Source organism: Saccopteryx bilineata, chromosome 4 (genome assembly GCF_036850765.1).
Source record: "Saccopteryx bilineata isolate mSacBil1 chromosome 4, mSacBil1_pri_phased_curated, whole genome shotgun sequence".
Lineage (NCBI taxonomy): Eukaryota > Metazoa > Chordata > Mammalia > Chiroptera > Emballonuridae > Saccopteryx > Saccopteryx bilineata.
This window is the reverse complement of record NC_089493.1, coordinates 265,693,170-265,714,586: the sequence shown is the minus strand read 5'-3', so window position 1 is coordinate 265,714,586 and position 21,417 is coordinate 265,693,170. Positions and strand designations below refer to the sequence as shown.

At 43.5% G+C, this 21,417-nt stretch overlaps 1 protein-coding gene and 1 non-coding gene across 2 annotated transcripts; both read right to left on the bottom strand.

Annotated features, from left to right (window-relative positions):
• Positions 1-1,847: 1,847 nt before the first annotated feature.
• TRNAV-AAC (transfer RNA valine (anticodon AAC)) lies at positions 1,848-1,923 on the bottom strand. Its single transcript has one exon. It is a non-coding gene; the product is annotated as a tRNA-Val (tRNA).
• Positions 1,924-13,024: 11,101 nt separating this feature from the next.
• Positions 13,025-14,488, bottom strand: LOC136336420 (C-C motif chemokine 26-like). Its single transcript, XM_066278076.1, has 3 exons — positions 14,338-14,488; positions 14,152-14,266; positions 13,025-13,282 (listed from the first exon to the last, which is right to left on the bottom strand). Exons 1-3 carry the CDS (start codon positions 14,408-14,410, stop codon positions 13,192-13,194), a joined length of 279 nt encoding a protein of 92 aa, XP_066134173.1. The 5' UTR covers positions 14,411-14,488; the 3' UTR covers positions 13,025-13,191.
• Positions 14,489-21,417: the final 6,929 nt, after the last annotated feature.

The following is a 21,417-nucleotide window of genomic DNA, read 5'->3' as shown; positions in this document are numbered from 1 at the left end:
GGTAGGGACCAGGTAGACTACCACTGACATAGAAACTAAAAAAACAATGCAGAGTATCGATGAAATCAAGAGCTGGTTCCTTGAAAAGTAAACAAGATCAATGAAAGCCTTAGCCAGGCTCAAAAAAAAAAAAAAAAAAAAAAAGAGAGAGAGAGAGAAAAAACTCAAATAAATAAAATTAGAAATAAGGATGGAGAAGTAACAATGGACACAGCAGAAATACAAAAGATTGTAAGAAAATACTATGAAGAACTATATGCCAAAAAATTAGACAACCTAGGTGAGATGGACAAATTCCTTGAAAAATATAATCTTTCAAAAATCAATCTGGAAGAATCAGAAAACCTAAATAGACCAATTACAACAAATGAGATTGAAACAGTTATCAAAAAACTCCCAACAAACAAAAGCCCTGGGCCAGATGGCTTCACAGGCAAATTCAGTGAAGAACTAACTCCTATCCTTCTCAAGCTATTTCAAAAAATTCAAGAGGAAGGAAAACTTCCAAGCTCCTTTTATGAGGTGAGCATAATTCTGATTCCAAAACTAGGCAAAGACAACACAAAGAAAGAAAACTATAGGCCAATATCCCTGATGAATCTAGATGCTAAAATTCTCAACAAAATATTAGCAAACCGGATCCAGCAATATATGAAAAAAATACATCATGATCAAGTGGGATTTACTCTGAGGAGGCAAGGCTGGTACAATATTCACAAATCAATCAATGTGATTCATCACATAAACAAAAGAAAGGACAAAAACCACATAATAATATCAATAGATGCAGAAAAAGCATTTTTTAAAATTTTTATTTATTTATTTATTTATTTATTTATTCATTCATTTTAGGCGGGGAGAGAGAGAGAAAGAGAGAGAGAGGGAGAGAAAGGGGAGGAGCAGGAAGCATCAACTTCCATATGTGCCCTGACCAGGCAAGCCAGGGTTTTGAACCAGCAACCTCAGTGTTTCCAGGTTGACGCTTTATCCACTGCACCACCACAGGTCAGGCCAGAAAAAGCATTTGATAAAATCCAACACTCATTCATGATCAAAACTCTCAGCAAAGTGGGAATACAGGGAATATACTTCAACATGATAAAGGCCATCTATGACAAACCCACAGCCAACATCATACTCAATGAGCAAAAGTTAAAAGCAATCCCCTTAAGATCAGGAACAAGGCAGGGGTGCCCCCCTTTCACCACTCTTATTCAACATAGTTCTGGAAGTCCTAGCCACAGCAATCAGACAAGAAGAAGAAATAAAAGGCATCCAAATTGGAAAAGAAGAAGTAAAACTATCATTATTTGCTGATGATATGATACTGTACATAGAAAACCCTAAAGTCACAGTCAAAAAACTACTGGACCTGATAAGTAAATTCAGCAAGGTGGCAGGATATAAAATTAATACTCAGAAATCAGAGGCATTTTTATACACCAACAATGATCTGTCTGAAAGAGAAATAAAAAAAAAACAATCCCCTTCACTATTTTTATTTATTATTATTTTTTTTTGTTTTGTTTTGTTTTGCATTTTTCTGAAGCTGGAAACAGGGAGAGACAGTCAGACAGACTCCCTCATGCGCTGGATCGGGATCCACCCAGCACGCCCACCATGGGGCGATGCTCTGCCCACCAGGGGGCAATGCTCTGCCCATCCTGGGCGTCGCCATGTTGCGACCAGAGCCACTCTAGCGCCTGAGGCAGAGGCCACAGAGCCATCCCCAGTGCCCAGGCCATTTTTGCTCTGGGCCATGGAGCCTTGGCTGCGGGAGGGGAAGAGAGAGACAGAGAGGAAGGCGCGGCAGAAGGGTGGAGAAGCAAATGGGCGCTTCTCTTGTGTGCCTTGGCTGGGAATCGAACCCGGGTCCTCCGCACGTTAGGCCGATGCTCTACCACTGAGCCAACCGGCCAGGGCTCCTTCACTATTGCAACAAAAAAAATAAAGTACCTAGGAGTAAATTTAACCAAGGAGGTTAAAGATTTGTACGTGGAAAATTATAAAACATTGATAAAAGAAATCAAGGAAGATACAAACAAGTGGAAGCATATACCATGTTCATGGTTAGGAAGAATAAACATCATTAAAATGTCCATATTACCCAAAGCAATTTATAAATTCAACGCAATTTCTATTAAAATACCAATAACATACTTCAAAAATATAGAACAAATATTCCAAAAATTCATATGGAACCAAAAAAGAACACGAATAGCCTCAGCAATCTTGAAAAGGAAGAATAAAGTGGGAGGTATCACACTTCCTGATATCAAGTTATACTACAAGGCCATTGTACTCAAAACAGCTTGGTACTAGCATAAGAACAGGCATACAGATCAATGGAACAGAACAGAGAACCCGGAAATAAACCCACACCTTTATGGACAACTGATATTTGACAAAGGAGGTAAGAGCATACAATGGAGTAAAGACAGCCTCTTCAACAAATGGTGTTGGAAAAATTGGACAGCTACCTACAAAAAAATGAAACTAGACCACCAACTTACACCAGTCACAAAAATAAACTCAAAATGGATAAAAGACTTAAATGTAAGCCATGAAACCATAAGCATCTCAGAAGAAAACAGGCAGTAAGCTCTCCGACATCTCTCGCAGCAATATATTTGCTGATTTATCTCCACGGGCAAGGGAAATAAAAGACAGGATAAACAAATGGGACTATATCAAACTAAAAAGCTTTTGCACAGCTAAAGACAAAAAGAACAGAATAAAAAGACAAACTACACAATGGGAGAACATATTCAACAATACACCTGATAAGGGGTTAATAACCAAAATTTATAAAGAACTTGTAAAACTCAACACCAGGAAGATAAACAATCCAATCAAAAATTGGCAAAAGATATGACTAGACACTTCTCCAAAGACGACATACAGATGGCCAATAGGAATATGAAAAAATGCTCAACATCACTAATCATTAGAGAAATACAAATTAAAACCACAATGAGATATCACCTCACACCAGTCAGAATGGCGCTCATCAACAAAACAACACAGAATAAGTGCTGGCGAGGATGTGGAGAAAAGGGAACCCTCCTGCACTGCTGGTGGGAATGCAGACTGGTGCAGCCACTGTGGAAAACAGTATGGAGATTCCTCAAAAATTTTAAAATCGAACTGCCTTCTGACCCAGCTATCCCACTCTTAGGAATATACCCCAAGAACACTATAGCACTGTTTCAAAAGGAGAAATGCACCCCCATGTTTATGGCAGCATTGTTCACAATAGCGAAGATCTGGAAACAGCCCAAGTGGCCATCAGTGGATGAGTGGATTAAAAAGCAATGGTACATATATAAAATGGAATACTATGGGGCCATGAAAAAGAAGGAAATCTTACCTTTTGCGACAACATGGATGGACATGGAAACTATTATGTTAAGTGAAATAAGCCAAGCAGAAAAAGAAAAATATCATATGACCTCACTCATTTGAGGAATCCAATGAACAATGTAAACTGAGGAACGGAATTGAGACAGGAGAGATCTAAGGGACCAGAGGAAAAGAGAACAGAGGGAAAGGGGATGATAGGATGGGATAAAGCTGAAGGGAAGGGGGGAGGGAGCTGTGGGAGTGGGGCAAGGGAGGTGTTGAGGAGAATATGGGGGAGAGGGGATGCATTTAGGGCAACACTAGAATCTATGTAAACACAATAAATTAAAATCAATTAATAAATAAAAAGGGTGGGAAAGGCTTAGTCTTAAAACTGGGCCTAAGGCTATGAGGACCTTGCCAGCTTACAGCCTGTCTCCCACACCCAATGCAAACTATAAGCGAGCAAACATATACATCATATTTACAAAATTATTTGACTAACAGAGCTGTTTTTGGAAATCCTCAAGGTAAAAAGAATAAATAAATTTCATGTTAAAAAAAGAATAATTAAAATAACAAAGTTTATGTTTAATGTATGTTACCACAATAATAAGGTTTTCTAAAGATAAAAAAAGAATAGATGCCAGGTTCCAGCCAAATCTACCAATGATCTATCTGTATTTTAACATCAGAAAATATACAAATAAATGGAAACCAATGACAATTTATTTAAGCTAAGAATGAATTCCATACCTTTGGGGTTTAAAAATATAATGGTTTATGCCAGTTAAAAATAATTCTTAGGTCCTGGCTGGTTGGTCAGTGCATAGAGCATCAACCTGACGTGCTGACGTCCTGGGTTTGATCCTCAGACATGGCACACATGAGAAGCAACTATCTGCTTCTCTCCCCCATCTCTCTCTCTTCCTCTCTTGCAGCCAGTGGCTCGATTGGTTCATGTGACGGCACTGATGGCTGAGGATAGCTCGGTTGGTTCAAGCATCATCCCCAGGCAGGGGTTGCCAGGTGGATCCTGGTCAGGGCACATGCAGGAGTCTGTCTCTCTTTCTCCTCTCTTCTCACTTAAAAATAATAACAATAACAATAATAATAATAATAATTTTTACAGCAGATATGTTTTGTTTTGGTTTTTTTTTGTATTTTTTCTGAAGCTGGGAACGGGGAGAGACAGTCAGACAGAATTCCACATGCGCCCGACCGGGATCCACCCGGCACGCCCACCAGAGGCAATGCTCTGCCCCTCCGGGGGGTCGCTCTGCCACGACCAGAGCCACTCTAGCGCCTGGGGGCAGAGGCCAAGGAGCCATCCCCAGCGCCCGGGCCATCTTTGCTCCAATGGAGCCTTGGCTGCGGGAGGGGAAGAGAGAGACAGAGAGGAAGGAGGGGGGGGGGGTGGAGAAGCAAATGGGCGCTTCTCCTATGTGCCCTGGCCAGAAATCAAACCCGGGTCCCCGGCACGCCAGGCCAATGCTCTACCACTGAGCCAACCGGCCAGGGCCACACAGCAGACATGTTTTATGTATTGAAGTATGTATTAGACAAAATCCTAGAAATTCAATATTTGTTCTAAATTATTAAATATTCTACATTCAGATGATATAAATTAATTTATTTTCTTGCTCATTGTTTACAAATGATGTATTTAAATGTGTGTGCATTTAAGGAAATTAAAATAATTCATACCAAAAAAAATGAAGATTAATATCAATTCTACACAATCTCTTATAGAAAGTAGAAAGGGAGAGAATACTTCCCAGTTAATTTTCTTTAGAATTACCCTGATACTGAAACCAGACAGAGACAGTACCAAAAAAGAGAGAGAGAGAAAAGAAACTACAGCTCAATATCTCTTATTAATACAGATGCAGAAAACCTTTTTCTTTTTTCTTTTTCTTTTTTTTGTGTGAGAGAGAGAGATAGACAGATAGAAAGGGAAAGAGATGAGACGTATCAACTCAGAGTTGAGGAACCTTAGTTGTTCATTGATTGCTTTCTCACATGTGCCTTGACAGGGGTTCCAGCTGAGCCAGTGACCCCTTGCTCAAGCCAGTGACCTTGGGGTCATGTCTATGATCCCACGCTCAAGCTGGCGACCCCTCATTCAAGCTGGTGAGCCCGTGCTCAAGCCGGCGACCTCCGGGTTTTAAACCTGGGTTTTCAGCATCCCAGGCTGACACTCTATCTACTGTGCCACTGCCTGGTCAGGCAAGATGCAGAAATCTTTAACAAAATTTTTCAAATTGAATTTAACAATGTAAAGAGAGTTACACAGCATGAAAAGTGAGGTTTATTACAGGGATGAAAGATTGGCTCAATATTTGAAATCAATCAATGTAATCCACCATATTAATAAACTAAAGAAGGAAAAAATCACATAATCATATTGATGCAGAAAAGCAATTGACAAAATCGAACACCATTCATGACAAGAACTCTCAAAATTTAGACTAGAGGGGAATTTCCTCAACTTAATTTTTTTTTCAAAATCTATGAAGAAAAAATACTTAAAAACCATCAAAACAACTACAATTAATATTATTCTTAGTGATGAAGATTGCTTTGTCCCTGAGATAGGGAACAAAGTAAGGATGTCCACTCTCAACTGTCATGTAACAGAGCATTTGAAATTTTAGCCAATACAAACAAACAAAAAAAGCATACTGTTAATCCAAATTCGGAGGGACCCAAAACATGAAAGACAGAAATAAGGTCCGTAGTTTACACACCAAAGCTTTATTGTTTACCTTGGCCAAGCGGCGGCAGCTCCGACAGAAATCTGAGGGAGAGCGCGCCAGCCCTTTGTTCTACTTAGTTTTTATAGTTTTGTAAGTGGGAAGTACAGAAGCAAAAATTGCAATTAGGAGCCCCTTACCACTATTGGTTATAGTCATATGTCCTTTAACATGATAGGACCACGTTCAATTTGCAAGCTATACATCATTTTGGGGAAAACAAAGTTTACAAGCCAACACAATGGTAGAAAGATGTCTCTTTACATATTAAAGGCATTCCTATATTCTCTAGTGTTTATCTGCTATCTCTCTGTCCAGAGTCACACACACATTTACATAGGAGAGGTAGTTTCTGTGGGGACAAATGCCCGCAAAATGACTCATTGCTATAAGAAAAGGTTTATTTTGGCTTTTCTCTTCCTGCACCTGGCTAGCCGTTCACCCCTTTCTCCACAGGTGTGGTGGAATGTCTGGGAATCCATGTTTTCCTCCCCTTGCATTTACAATACAATGCCAAGGGCCATCCTGGTTATGCCAATTACACAGTACAGAGACTATTCTCACAATTTCTCTGCACACCTTAATCCAAATTAATAAAACGTTCTCCAAGCCTCCTAAAATATTAATATTAATTCTGTAGCCTTTGGTACTTTACAACACCTGCGGGTGAAATGGCTCAGTGGCTCCTCACATACAGATCAAAAAGGAAGGAATAGGCCTTGGCTGGTGGGTCAGTGGATAGAGCATTGGCCTAGCATATGGATGTCCCAGGTTTGATTCCTGGTCAGGGCACACAGGAGAAGTGACCATCTGCTCCAGGCTCTGCTGTCTCTCCCCCTTCTGTCCCTTTTCCCCTCCTTCAACCAGTGCCTCAATTGGTTTGATCATGGCCCCAGGGACTGGGTGTAGCTCCATTGGAGCACATCAGCCTCAGACGCTAAAAATAGGTCGGTACTCAACCATTGACCCAAGATGGGGTTGCAGGATGGAACCTGGTCAGGGCGAATGCAGGAGTCTATCTCACCATCTCCCCTTCTCTCACCCCCTCCAAAAAAGGAAGGAATAAAACTGTTCTTATTTGCAGTTGACACAATTGTTTGCTTAAGAAATTCCAATGAATCTGCCAAAAATCTCCTAGAATTAAGCAATGAGTTCAACAAATTCTCAGGAAACAAGATCAACATACAAAAATCAATTGCACCCACTTCGTAGCACATACAAATATTAACTTAAAAGGGACTTTAAAAAAAGCTAAAACTATTGAACTCTTAGAGGAAAATATAAGTATAAATCTCCAAGCCTTGGATTAGGCAGTGATTTTTTTAGATATGACACTAAACACAAGCAACCAAAGGAAAAATTGCTGAATTGGACTTTATAAAAATTAACAGATTTTGTGCATTAAATGTGTACTATCAAGAAAGTGAGTCCTGACCTGTCATGGTGCAGTGGATAAAGCATCAAGCTAGAAGGCTGAGGTCACTGGTTTGAAACTCCGGTCTTGCCGGATCAAGGCACATATGAGAAGCAATGAATGATGCTTCCCATCCTGCCTTCTCTCCCTAAAATCAATAAGTAAAATCTTAAAAAAAAAAAAAAGAAAAAAAGAAAGAAAGAAAGAAAGTGAAAAGACAACCTGTTGGGCAGATAAAATATATTATGCTTACTTTGTTAAAGATGGTGCTGCCCACATGGAAGCCATCGCCCAGGTGATATTAATGTGTGTTGGGGGTGGGCTGTGGGCAGGCAGGATCCTTGTAGCCTGGCGCTTGGTTTTAGGACTAAGCCTTTCTCACCCTTTTTGATGTGGGGTGTGCAATCCCATCATGCCTCAGACAAATGACTTTGTCTTAGAGACTTCCCTATTTTGTATATTGAATTAAAGGGGTTTTGATTTCTGCACTATAAAGTGGGGCAGACCGGGAGCTTGCTCTCTCGGTTCCTGGGATTAGCATTAGAGAGGAGAGCAGAGAAAGGCCACGTGGAGGAGACCAGAAGCAGCCAAGATGGAGGAGTGCTGAGTGAAAAGCCAGTGTGTGCAGAGTTTGTGCAAGGAGAAGGAAGGAGATGGGGAACAGAGGTGAATAAGTCTGGTGAGCTAGAAACCTTTGATTCTAGGAAACTCGGATAAGTCAGTAGCTTTGTGAGCACTGAATGGGTGGGTTTTGAAGCTCAGTGTGTGTTTTTACTTGCTTGCAGGGTACGAGCTAGGATTAAAGATGATGGCCCACCAGCTCTTGGATCCATTGTTTCATTACCATCTGTCTGAATCCAATGCGAACCTGCATGGGCCAGGTGGCTGTTATGGTGGCCATGTATACTGGCTTTACACAACCCAACAGAATGGGAGAAAACATTTGCAAATCATATATCTAATAAAGGTCTAGTATCCATAATATATAAAGATTTCTGTGAAGCTAGTAGCCAAGGCTACCATCACAGCCGCCCGGCCCATGCAGGTTCGCATTGGATTCGAACAGATGGTAATGAAACAATGAAGCCAAGAGCTGGTGGGCCATCATTTTAATCCTAGCTTGTACCCAGCAGGCAAGTAAAAACACACACTGGGCTCCAAAACCCACTTATTCAGTGCTCACAAAGCTACTGACTTATCCAAGTTTCCTAGAATCAAAGGTTTCTAACTCACCAGACTTATTCACCTCTGTTCCCCATCTCCTTCCTTCTCCCTGCACAAACTCTGCACACACTGGCTTTTCACTCAGCACTCCACCATCTTGGCTGCTTCTGGTCTCCATGTGGCCTTTCTCTGCTCTCTTCTCTAATGCTAATCCCAGTAACCAAGAGAGCAAGCTCCTGGTCTGCCCCACTTTATAGTGCAGAAATCAAAACCCCTTTAATCCAATATACAAAATAGGGAAGTCTCTAATACAAAGTCCACCCCACATCAAAAAGGGTGAGAAAGGCTTAGTCCTAAAACCAAGCTCCAGGCTACAAGGATCCTGCCTGCCCACAGCCCACCCCCAAACAAACTAATATAATCACACCCATCCCAAAGCAATCACCTGGGCGACGGGCTTCCATGTGGGCAGCGCCATCTTTAACAAAGTGAGCATAATATATTTTATCTGCCCAACAACTTCTTATAACTCAACAATGAAAAGACAAAAGTAAAAAAATTTGAGTAGACATTTCTCCAAAGAAAATAGACAAATGACCAATAAGTACATAAAAATGCTCAGTATTATTAGTCATAAGGGACATACAAGTCAAAACCACAGTGAGATACCACTTCACATTTTACTAGGAGACTGTCATTAAAAAGAGAGGCGATAACAAGTGTTGACAAGCACATGGAGAAATTGGAATCCTCATACATTGCTGGTGGGAGTGTAAACTGATGCAGCTCTTGTGGAAAACTGTTTGGGGTAGTTTCTCAAAAAGTTGAATATAGACTTACCATGCACCCAGCAATTTCATCCCTACATATATACCCAAGACAATGAAGATGTATGTTCATACAAAAACTTGTTCACCTATGGACAGCATTATTCACAATAGCCAAAAACAGGAGGGAGGGGAGGACCCAAATGCCCTGCAAATAAGGAATGGATAAATACAAGGTGATAAAATCCAGTCATAAAAGTTAATGAAGTACTGATACATGCTGCAACATGGATGAACTTTGAAAATAATTATGCCAAATGAAAGAAGCCAGATGCAAAAGGCCATATATTGTATAATTCCATTTATGTGAAATGTCCAGAATAGGAAAATTCATAGCGGCAGAAGCGGATTAGTATTTTCAAAGGCTGTATAGAGGGGAGAATAAGGAGTGCCTACTAATAGGTATGTGGTTTCTTTGGGGGAGGGGAGTGAAAATATTCTGGAATTAATAATGATGATGGTCGTTCAACCTTGTGAATATACTAAAAGTCATTGAATTTTACACTTAAACATAGTGACTTTTATGGTGTGTGAATTACTTCTCAATGAAAAATAAAATTTTTTAATTGGTTGTATTATGGAACAGATGGGATAGAATAGCCCCACATAAGAACTGAAATGCAGAAAGAATGGAGAAAGAAAAGTCATTTTAATAAATGGCGCTAGAGCAATTGAGTATCCATAGGCAAATAAATAAACCAACCAACCTTGACTTAAACTTCATACCTATACAAAAATTAACCCAAAATGCACCATAGATTTAAATGGACATGGAAAATTATAAAACTTTTGGGAGGTGCATAGAAAAAAAAAACAAAAAACCTTCAGGCCTATGGCTTTGTGAAGAGTTCTTAGGGATGACACTGAAAACATGATTCATCAAAGTAGAAAAATCAATAAACTTCATCAAAATTCAATCTTGTGGTTTGTGAAGGACCTCATTAAGAAGATGAAAAGAGGCCCTGGCCAGTTGGCTCAGTGGTAGAGCATCGGCCTGCGGGGGACCCAGGTTTGATTCCCGGCCAGGGCACATAGGAGAAGTGCCCATTTGCTTCTCCACCCCTCCCCCTCCTTCCTCTCTGTCTCTCTCTTCCCCTCCCGCAGCCAAGGCTCCATTGGAGCAAAGATGGCCCGGGCGCTGGGGATGGCTCCTTGGCCTCTGCCCCAGGTGCTAGAGTGGCTCTGGTCCCGGCAGAGTGACGCCCAGGAGGGGCAGAGCATCGCCCCTGGTGGGCGTGCCGAGTGGATCCCAGTCGGGCGCATGTGGGAGTTTGTCTGACTGTCTCTCCCCATTTCTAGCTTCAGAAAAATAAAAAATAAAAAAAATAAAAAAAAAAGAAGATGAAAAGACAAACTACAGACTGGGAAAAATATTTGCAAACTACATATTGATAAAGGACTCATATTAAAAGTCAACAGTGAAAACAAGCAATCTAACTTTAAAATAGACAAAAACACCAGAGACATTTTCCCAAAGGGGATATATGGATGGAAAATAAGCACAAGAAAACATTCCATATCACTAGTCAACAGGCAAGTGGAAATCATGACCACAATGATTTACCACTGTGCACCTATTCGAACAGTTAAAATAAAAAATAATGACAATACCAAATGCTAGCAAGGATGCCCAGAAAACTGGACTATTGACACTCATAATAACTTGGATGCATTGTGTGAAGTCTAAAAGCCAAACTCAAAAGGTCACATATATGGTTCCATTTATATAACATTCTGGAAATGACATAATTATAGAGCAGGAGAACAGAGCAGTGGTTGCCAGGGTTAACAATGGTAGGGAAGTGAGAAGTGATTATAAAGAGACACTGCTAAGGACATCTTTCTGGTGATGGAATATTTCTGCATCTTGGTTGTAATGGTGGCTACATAAATCTACACATGAATAAAATACCAGAACTTTAAAAACACTATATCAGTATCAATTTCCTGGGTCTGATACTGTATTATAATTATGTAAGATGTAACTCTTGGGGGAAACTGGGTAAAAGATACACTCAGCCTGACCAGGCGGTAGCGCAGTGGATAGAACGTCAGACTGGGATGCATAGGACCCAGGTTTGAGACCCTGAGGTTGCCAGCTTTAGTGTGGGCTCATCTGGTTTAAGCAAAGCTCACCAGCTTGGACCCAGGGTCGCTGGCTCAAGCAAGGGGTTACTTGGTCTGCTGTAGCCCTATGGTCAAGGCACATATGAGAAAGCAATCAATGAGCAACTAAAGTATCACAACGAAAAACTGATAATTGATGCTTCTCATCTCTCTCCGTTCCTGTCTGTTCCTATCTGTTCCTCTCTCTGACTCTCTCTGTCCTTGTAAAAAAAAAAAAAAATACACCCAAACTCTTTGTACTATTTTTGCAACTTCTTGTGAATCTATAATTATTATTGTTTAAATTTCTTTAGGTTATGTAGACATAGGCATCCTAGGATTAATAAATGGATAATGTCCATATTTTTTTTTCCTTTTTTTTGTTTTTTTACAGAGAGAGAGTCAGAGAGAGGGATAGACAGGGACAGACAGACAGGAACGGAGAGATGAGAAGTATCAATCATTAGTTTTTCATTGCACGTTGCAACACCTTAATTATTCATTGATTGCTTTCTCATATGTGCCTTGACCACGGGCCTTCAGCAGACCGAGTAACCCCTTGCTTGAGCCAGCGAGCTTGGGCTCAAGCTGGTGAGCTTTTTGCTCAAACCAGATTAGTCCTCAATCAAGCTGGCGACCTCAGGGTCTCGAACCTGGGTTTTCCGCATCCCAGTCTGATACTCTATCCACTGCGCCACCAAATATGGTCAGGCTCCATATTTATTAATAATACCTTATGAGCCTGACCAGGAGGTGGCGCAGTAGATAGAGCGTCGGACTGGGATGCGGAAGGATCCAGGTTCGAGACCCCAAGGTCGCCAGCTTGAGCGCGGGCTCATCTGGTTTGAGCAAAAAGCTCACTGGCTTGGACCCAAGGTCGCTGGCTCCAGCAAGGGGTTACTTGGTATGCTGAAGGCCCGTGGTCAAGGCACATATGAGAAAGCAATCAATGAACAACTAAGAAGTTGCAACGTGCAACAAGAAATTAATGATTGATGCTTCTCATCTCTCTCCGTTCCTTTCTGTCTGTCCCTGTCTATCTCTGCCTCTGTAAAAAATAAATAAATTAATTAATTAATTAAAAAAATAAAATAAAATAATACCTTATGAGAAAACATTGCCATGGAGGCATTTCATTTACCCAGCGCCAAAAAAATGATGAGGTGTTACACAGAATTTTCTGACTAACATAAACTTACCTGTATCAGTAACATTAAAACACTTAATGAACATTTTGCCAAAATATATTATAATTGTCCATGTTTTTGGCACAAAAAGATAAAATGAAATTCAATACCAGGGTCAGTTCAGAGGCTAGGGGTTTACCAGGAAGACTGATGCAAATATTGACTCAGTTTCTTTTCTTTGAAGAAAAGTCAGGTTTATTGAATAAGAATGTTTATGAGCAAGTCAAATCTTTTTGAAAAACTTTTATTAAAGAAAACTCCAGTAAAAAAAATACCTTTTCCTCCCCATCAAGCCCATGGAGGCTTCTGGTGAAGAAACTCTCCAGCTTCTGCCAAGGACATCAAGGCCAAGAGCAGGGACCAGTGTCCTTGGGCTGAGAATTCAGCATTCACAATCATGGTTGAGTCTTCAGTAAAGAAATGTATCGTTGCACCCATTTTTCCTTTGGTTGTGCACAGACTTTCAGGCCTTTTTTGGTAGTGAATCTGGAAAATAGATGCTGATAGTCAACACTGAGAAGTTTTGCCTTCCAGAAAGGGATGGAGGGGTAGCTGTCTGACTCACGTTCTAGCCTTGCCCCAAAATATGCCACTTTGGCATAAAGGTTATTTTAAACTAAATGCACTTAAAAAAAATTAGGTGCAAGAAGGGCTCTCTGACCTCTTCCTTTCTTCCTGGAAGCAGGAGGGAAAAGTCCTGTGTAAAAATTGTCCTCCCTGCACCAGGAGGAAAGAAACACTTTTGTTACCAAAGATAGGGAGTCAAGGCCAAGAGAATTCTGTAGAAACAGATAACTTATCATCCTTTAGTCCTCGCCCCTCTCTTTGTTTGATTTAGTATAAATGTTATTTAGGTTTTCATACTTCTGGTGGGGGGAGGTCTTCATTTTCCTACGAGGGCTCCTATGTACATGCAAAAATCTGCGTGCTCTTCTCCTGCTCATCTGTCAGGCCCAGTCTAAAAGGGTAAAGATAATGTTTTGCCTCCCTCCCTTGCAGTGGCAAGCTCTCTCCTGCTCTCCTTCCTGCTGTCCCCTTTAAGCATCCATCACAGTTGTGATTATCTATGTTGTGCAAATGTTTTTTAAAGTCCCCTTTCTTAGGCTAGATGTGAGGTCTACAAGGACTGTCTTGTTCTCTCTTCTATACCCAGTACTTAGCACAGTGCCTGGCACCTGGGATGGAAGTTAGGGCCAATATTCAGAGTCACACTTGTTAGTGCTGGAGGCAGGGTGACAACCCAAGTTACCAGGTCCCCATCCTAAGGCTCATGCTGGCACTATAGGGTCCTGCATTGCAGCTACCCAATTACGTGTCTGGCAGGGACCCTAAAAGCCCAAATGAGAAGTACTCACATCACAGCCTGCTGGGAGCAACTGCTCTTGGTGAGTTCATAGCTTTGCACCCACTTCCAGGGAAAGGGCTTTGAGCTGAATTGTAAGCAGCAGTACTTGGCCACATCTCTGCCACCTAAAAAAACAGGAAAAGGAATGAGGTTGGAGAATCCCCTTCGCTTCTAATCCCATTAGGCAGCTACATACGTGTGGCAGCTCCAAGGCGGACACTCAGGATGAAAAGCAGGAGAACGAGGGGAGCCGCAGGGAAGTTCTTCATGGTGCTGCAAGCTGAGCCCTTCACACCTTCTTCCCAATTCCTCCTGTCCTACCCAGACCCCCTTTTATGGAGCTAGGTAGTTCCTGAAGATAATTCCAGATAATTCTGTGGTTTAGCACTTAGACTCTAAGATAAAGGAGTACCCCAATACCCTTGAGAAGGAAATTGGAAAATGAGGCAGTGTCATTCGAGGGGAAGGGTGGAGCCGGCACACCCTTGAGAGGTTATGTCACACACTTAGGGTTATGTCAATATTTTCTTGTTTGAAAAGCAGAAACAGAGTATATGAAATAATAATTCCAGTGAACTGACCTAAATCCCTTTACAACTCAGTTGTCCTAGATAAATTCCTGGCTCTTGGCTGAAGTTTGTTTGCTATATAAGCATTGCTTACCTCTTGGTGAGGTCTAGAGAGTCTTGGGACATGTGTGTAGGGCAACCTGACCGTGACAATGGATGTGCAAGACCTAGGCTGCAGGCATAAACCTCCTATGTTCATAGTGTCCCATATCACCCCTCACAGGGTGCCAGAGCTGCTTGGAGACTCAGAACTATCTCATCTGGCTTAGAACACCACAACTGCCTAGAGTCCCACCAAAATGGCTACAATGAGAAAGATGGAAAATACCAAATGTTAGTGAGGATAGCACCAAACCGGAAACTACCCAAATATCCATCAACAGTAGAATGGAAAATAAATTGTGGCTTATTAACACAGTACAAAAAACCCCACTGGCCCTGGCTGGTTGGCTCAGTGGTAGAGTGTCGGCCTGGCGTGCTGGGGACCCGGGTTTGATTCCCAGCCAGGGAACATAGGAGAAGCGCCCATTTGCTTCTCCACCCCCCCTTCCTCTCTGTCTCTCTCTTCCCCTCCTGCAGCCAAGGCTCCATTGGAGCAAAGATGACCCGGGCGCTGGGGATGGCTCCTTGGCCTCTGCTCCAGGCGCTAGAGTGGCTCTGGTCACGGCAGAGCGACGCCCCGGAGGGGCAGAGCATCGCCCCCTGGTGGGCAGAGCATTGCCCCTGGTGGGCGTGCCGGGTGGATCCCAGTCAGGCGCATGCGGGAGTCTGTCTGACTGTCTCTCCCCGTTTCCAGCTTTAGAAAAATACAAAAAACAAACAAACAAACAAAAAAACCCCACAATACAATAATTACACATAACCATGTAGATATATCTCATGACCTAATGATGAAGAAAAGAAGCCAGATACAAAAGAGAGATATTGGAGGATGTATATAAAGTACCAAATAGGCCCTGGCCGGTTGGCTCAGTGGTAGAGTGTTGGCCTGGCATGCAGGAGTCCCGGGTTCGATTCCCGGCCAGGGCACACAGGAGAAGCGCCCATCTGCTTCTCCACCCCTCCCTCTCCTTCCTCTCTGTCTCTCTCTTCCCCTCCCGCAGCCGAGGCTCCATTGGAGCAAAGATGGCCCGGGCGCTGAGGATGGCTCTGTGGCCTCTGCCTCAGGCTCTAGGATGGTTCTTGGATGCAAAAGAGTGACGCCCCAGAGGGGCAGAGCATCGCCCCCTGGTGGGCATGCCGGGTGGATCCCGGTGGGGCGCATGTGGGAGTCTGTCTGACTGCCTCCCCGTTTCCAGCTTCGGAAAAAGGAAAAAAAAAAAAATGTACCAAATAAACAAAACTAACCTATAATGATGAAAGTCAGAACAGTGGTTACCCTTTGGGGATAGTGACTGGAAGGGAGGCCCAGAGGGACTCTGGGGGGCTGGTTCCCCTGTCCCTTCATCTGGTGTACCCATTTACCCTCCTGAAAATACATTGAGCTGCACTCTTAGAAATTGTATACTTTTCTGTTTGTGTATTATATTTCAATAAATTAGTGAAAGGGAAAGAAATTATATGCTAAATAAAACAAAACAAATAATTCTGCAGCTCAGGAAAGGTTTCCCTTCCATCCTCCTCCCTGCTTTCTATGCAGAATGTTTCCTATTTCAAGGAAAAGCATTGCTGCCTGTCATGTCAGCCCACACCTTGTCCGCACGGTTTCTGCTCCCTCTTTTCAAACTCTGCCTCTCCCCAACCTGGCAGAGCTCCTACCAACTTGCAGACTCTCTAGAGTTTGCCTTTGCTGCCACGTCTCTGGGATTTGGGTTTAAGATCTCTTCTTAGCTTAAACCCTATTTCCAGATAAGGTCACATTCTGAGGTTCTGGTTGGATATGACTTTTGGAGGCCATGACTCCACCAAGTACAGATCTATTAGAAAAATCTTTCTCGGCTCTGGCCGGTCGGCCTGGCGTGCAGAAGTCCCGGATTCGATTCTCGGCCAGGGCACACAGGAGAAGCGCCCATCTGCTTCTCCACCCCTCCCCCTCTCCTTCCTCTCTGTCTCTCTCTTCCCCTCCTGAAGCCGAGGCTCCATTGGAGCAAAGATGGCCCGGGCGCTGGCCTCTGCCCCAGGCGCTAGAGTGGCTCTGGTTGCAACAGAGCGATGCTCCAGAGGGGCAGAGCATCGCCCCCTGGTGGGCAGAGCGTCGCCCCCTGGTGGGTGTGCCGGGTGGATCCCGGTCGGGCGCATGCGGGAGTCTGTCGGACTGTCTCTCCCCGTTTCCAGCTTCAGAAAAATAGAAAGGAAAAAAAAAGAAAAAAAAAAAAAAGAAAAATCTTTCTCCACCCAGCACATTGCTTTTCCACTCTCTTATTAATATCTTCTAATAAATGTAAATTCTAAAATTTAATGTAGTTCAATTTACCAACTTCCCATTTGTGATTAGTAATTATTGCATTTAGGAGACATTGGGGTCCATTCAGCCAAGGAGCTTGCCTATAAATGGGCTTCTTCTGAAACTCCTCCGTGGTTCTTATGCATCAGGCTACTCTGGCCAGGGCCACAAGTGTGTCCTTAATGTTCACCACATGACTGGTGACCCTGGATCTTGCTTTGTTCTCGCCAGCCCCTTCCCTATTGTTGAAGTCCCTGACCCCTACCTTGTCGCCTGCTGGCTGGGCTCCCGCTGCATATGTATGGATCACTCAGAACCCCCCATTCTATATGATCTGGACTGTCATCTACACTTCCTGTTTCTGTGAACACTCTTCCAGAATTGGGCCTACTATTCTGTTGTCACAGGCTCTTGGCTCAGACAGCCTGGCTTGTCAGCAGGTCTACTTCCCTTAGCTGAGCTGCTTCTCCCCTTTCATTCCCCTCATTATGGACTGAATTGTGTTTCTCCCAAATGTATATGTTGAAGCCCTAATACCTAATGTGCTTATATTTGGAAACAGGGTTTTTAAAGAGGTAATTATGGTTAAGGATGGGTCCTTATCCAATAGGATTATTATCTTCTTTTTTTTTTTAAAGATTTTATTTATTCAACCCGGGTTCGATTCCCGGCCAGGGCACACAGGAGAAGCGCCCATTTGCTTCTCCACCCCTCCGCTGCGCCTTCCTCTCTGTCTCTCTCTTTCCCTCCCGCAGCCAAGGCTCCATTGGAGCAAAGATGGCCCGGGCACTGGGGATGGCTCTGTGGCCTCTGCCTCAGGTGCTAGAGTGGCTCTGGTTGCAACATGTCACGCCCAGGATGGGCAGAGCATCGCCCCCTGGTGGGCATGCCGGGTGGATCCCGGTTGGGCGCATGCGGGAGTCTGTCTGACTATCTCTTCCTGTTTCCAGCTTCAGAAAGAAAAAAAAAAAAGAAGATTTTATTTATTCATTTTAAAGAAGAGAGGGGAGGGAGGGGGGAGGAGCAGGAAGCATCAACTCTCATATGTGCCCTGACCAGGCAAGCCCAGAGAGAACTCAGTGTTCCAGGTCGATGCTTTATCCACTGTGTCACCGCAGGCCAAGCTAGGATTATTATCTTTATAAGAAGAAGAGATACCAGGGATGCACATGAATGGAGAAAAGTGAAGACATAGCAAGAAGGTAGCCATCTGCAAAGCAAGGAGAGAGGCTTCAGGAGAAATCACCCTGTGGGCAATATGATCTTGAACTTTCAGCCTCCAGATTGTATAAAAATAAATTTCTTTTTAAGCCACCCAGTCCATGGTACTTGGTTTTGGCAGCCCAAGCTGACAAATGCAACCTCACAGCCTGGTCTACTTAACTTCTTTCACTCAGTATAATGTTATCAAGGTCCATCCATGTTGTTGTAAATGATCCGATGTCATCATTTCTTATGGCTGAGTAGTATTCCATAGTATATATGAACCACATCTTCTTTATCCAGTCATCTATTCTCCCTGGTATCCAGGGTTGAGTTCTCCCAGAGTCATTGCAACTGAGGGCAAAGGAGCTGAGACATTCATCCCCCATCTCCCATCACTGCAGGCTGAGGGCACTTGGACCTGCCCTGTGTGTGGGCCAAGAGGGTGCCTTCAAATGGAGGATTCAAGTGCATGTGGTTGATGGATGGAGAGAACAGTGAAAATAAGTGTGAGTTCTGATGGGTGTGGGCTGGGTATCACCAGTGTCTGCTACATATAGACTTGTGGATTGGGGCAGAATACCCTTTGGTTGGGGGAAGAATGCCCCATTATGTGTCTGCAAAACTTCACCCTCTGGGCCTATAACCCATGTCACCTGCCCTGGGAAGCTTTCCTCCATCCTCCCCTTAGAGCTGGATCGGTGGCCCTCCTCTTCTCTCAGACAACATTGTGCAGCATTGAATACAGAGCTACAACTTCATTATTCCTTTTTCACATTCATCAGCTACATGCCTACCTTCGATCCTGGATAGTGGGATTTTTTAATTTATTCCTTCACTGATTCATTCATTCAACAATCTTTTTGTGTGCCCTCTGCATTGTGCCAGAGGCTGAGATTAAGGGGTAAATGGTAAATGTGACAGATGTGGTCCCTGCGGTCAGAAGGTATATATATTCTACTAGAAGGAACTGACATCAAGCAGAAAAGGATTACCCAGAATCAATTATTAATTATACCTGGGGTAGCTTTGATGAAGAAGCATGGGGAGCTTTGAGAATGTATACTGAGGGAATCTGGATAAAGCTAGGGAGTCAGAAAAAGTCTTCCTTTAAAGGAAGTGACCTTTGCACTTAGCCTTGAAGAACAGGTGCTGGTCATTCTCCATTTGCATGCACTGTGCATGTGCACTCTTGAGCACTCCCCCCCACACACACACACCCTTTGTCCCTGCAACTCATCATTGTCTACCCTCCTCTGCCCTGCTCAGTGCTGGGAAGATGACTTCCATGACAGCATGTTCAAGTTTCCTGACACTCTGACAGCCTCCTGAATTTTGCTCATCCTGCTCCTTCCCTGCCTGGTCATAGCTCTGGCAGTGGTCTGTGTGTCTCTATGGACCCAGCTCCTTTGGGGCAATTCCTTGGCTATAGCTGTAGCGCTCTCTGGCTGTCTGGGCTCCATAACCTTCATAACATTATTCTTGCCCATGCCCCTCATGCCTAAAGGTGGTAGCATTTTCCTGCCATTGCTAGTCTTTGGGTGCCTCACCATCCCTGTGTGCTTTTGAACATTGCTGCAGATCCCTGTACACACTCCTCTCATTAAAGTCTCTTTACCATTTTGTATAATGTATTTGTCATGTGAGTTCTACTGAGATGCTGACTGAAAAAAAAGAAAATGAGACTAATAGGACAGGAAAAGCATTCCAGGGAGAGGGAATGCCTATGCAAAGTCCCTGTGGCCTGAGGCAGCAGGGCATATTCAAGGTGAGATGAGTGTCTTAGGGTCCTGTCTCCTGTTTCCCCTCTCCTGAGAAAGAGGCCTCAATGTTTGCTTGTGCACTTGTAGAGACTGCAAAGGGCTGCAAACTTTCAATGAGCCCAAACTTAAAGGGAAATGCAATCAGTCCCATGATTCACAGAATCCAGGAAATAAACCGAAATGCTGGTTGCCTCAGGGTAGAGCAGCTCCTCCAGATTCTGAGTCCTGAGAGAAGTGTCTCTGGGTGATTCTCAGGAAGAGTCACTGGGTGAGACTGTGGCTGGGCCATACCAGAGCATTCTGTGAGACATGCACATTCCTGGCACTTATTATTACTCAGAAGTTAGAAAGCCAGGAGACAAGATGAGAGTACCAGGGAAAGCCACTCACAAGATATTGTTCCTTGTAATCAGGAAGTGATTACAAAACCTTATCTAATAGTGGTAATTATTCTTGGCAAAGAAAAGCAGAAAGAGTGAAGGTCAGATTGGACAGGAGTCAAGGGGTGAAGGGAAGCCAGGGGTGGGAGGAGGGTAACTGGGGTTCTCCCACTCTTGTCTTTGGGCTGAGCTTCCCAGGTTTGTGTGACTACCCTTCCCATGTGTGGTCAACAACAGAATAATTTCCCCTGAAGCTGCCGGTGTCTCAGAGGAAACACCTGAAGCTTTGTAAGGAGGCAACAAAGCTTTGTTCTGAAGGGGTTTCCTATAATCCTGGAAAATTACAGAACAATTATACCTTTTTTTCTTTGCCAAGTGAGAAAAGGGGAGATAAACAGGCAGACCCCTGCACGCGCCTCGACCAGGATCCACCCAGCAGCCCCCGTCTGGGGTCCATGCTCTGCCCACCTGGGACCAGGCTCGATAACAGCCAGTTTCAGTGCCTGAGGCAGAGGCTCCATTGAGCCATCCTCAGTGCCCAGGGCTGATGCACTTGAACCAACTCAGCCATGGCTACAGGAGCGAAGAGAGAGAGAGAGAGAGAGAGAAGGGGGAGGGGTGCAGAAGCAGATGGCCGCCTCTTCCATGTGCCCCGACTGGGAATCAAACCTGATACATCCACACACTGGGCCGAAGCTCTACTACTGAGCCAACTGGCCAGGTCCATAACAACTCTTTTAATAAAGAAGTTCACACTATAGAAACAAGGCCATGAATTCATTGAAACAAGTAGCTTTGCAAGGGTTGAGACCTGGAGATAGAACAGGATTTCAGCAGTCCTGACAGCAGAACACCAACCTCCCCTGAACAAGCCTCTGGTTAACAACCTCTCTCAGCCATTATCAGAGAGACTCACAGGCAGGGTGGGGGGCTTCAGAGTGGACAAAAGGGAAGGTATATAGACGTGCTTTGATTGGA

Bases quoted from the DNA above. Each gene is read 5' to 3' on its own strand.
- LOC136336420 (XM_066278076.1), bottom strand. From the start codon at position 14,410: ATGAAGAACTTCCCTGCGGCTCCCCTCGTTCTCCTGCTTTTCATCCTG. The intron at 14,267-14,337 runs GTATGTAGCTGC...CTGTTTTTTTAG, and splicing joins CCGCCTTGGAGCTGCCACAC to GTGGCAGAGATGTGGCCAAG. The intron at 13,283-14,151 runs GTGAGTACTTCT...TCTATTTTCCAG, and splicing joins TGCTCCCAGCAGGCTGTGAT to ATTCACTACCAAAAAAGGCC.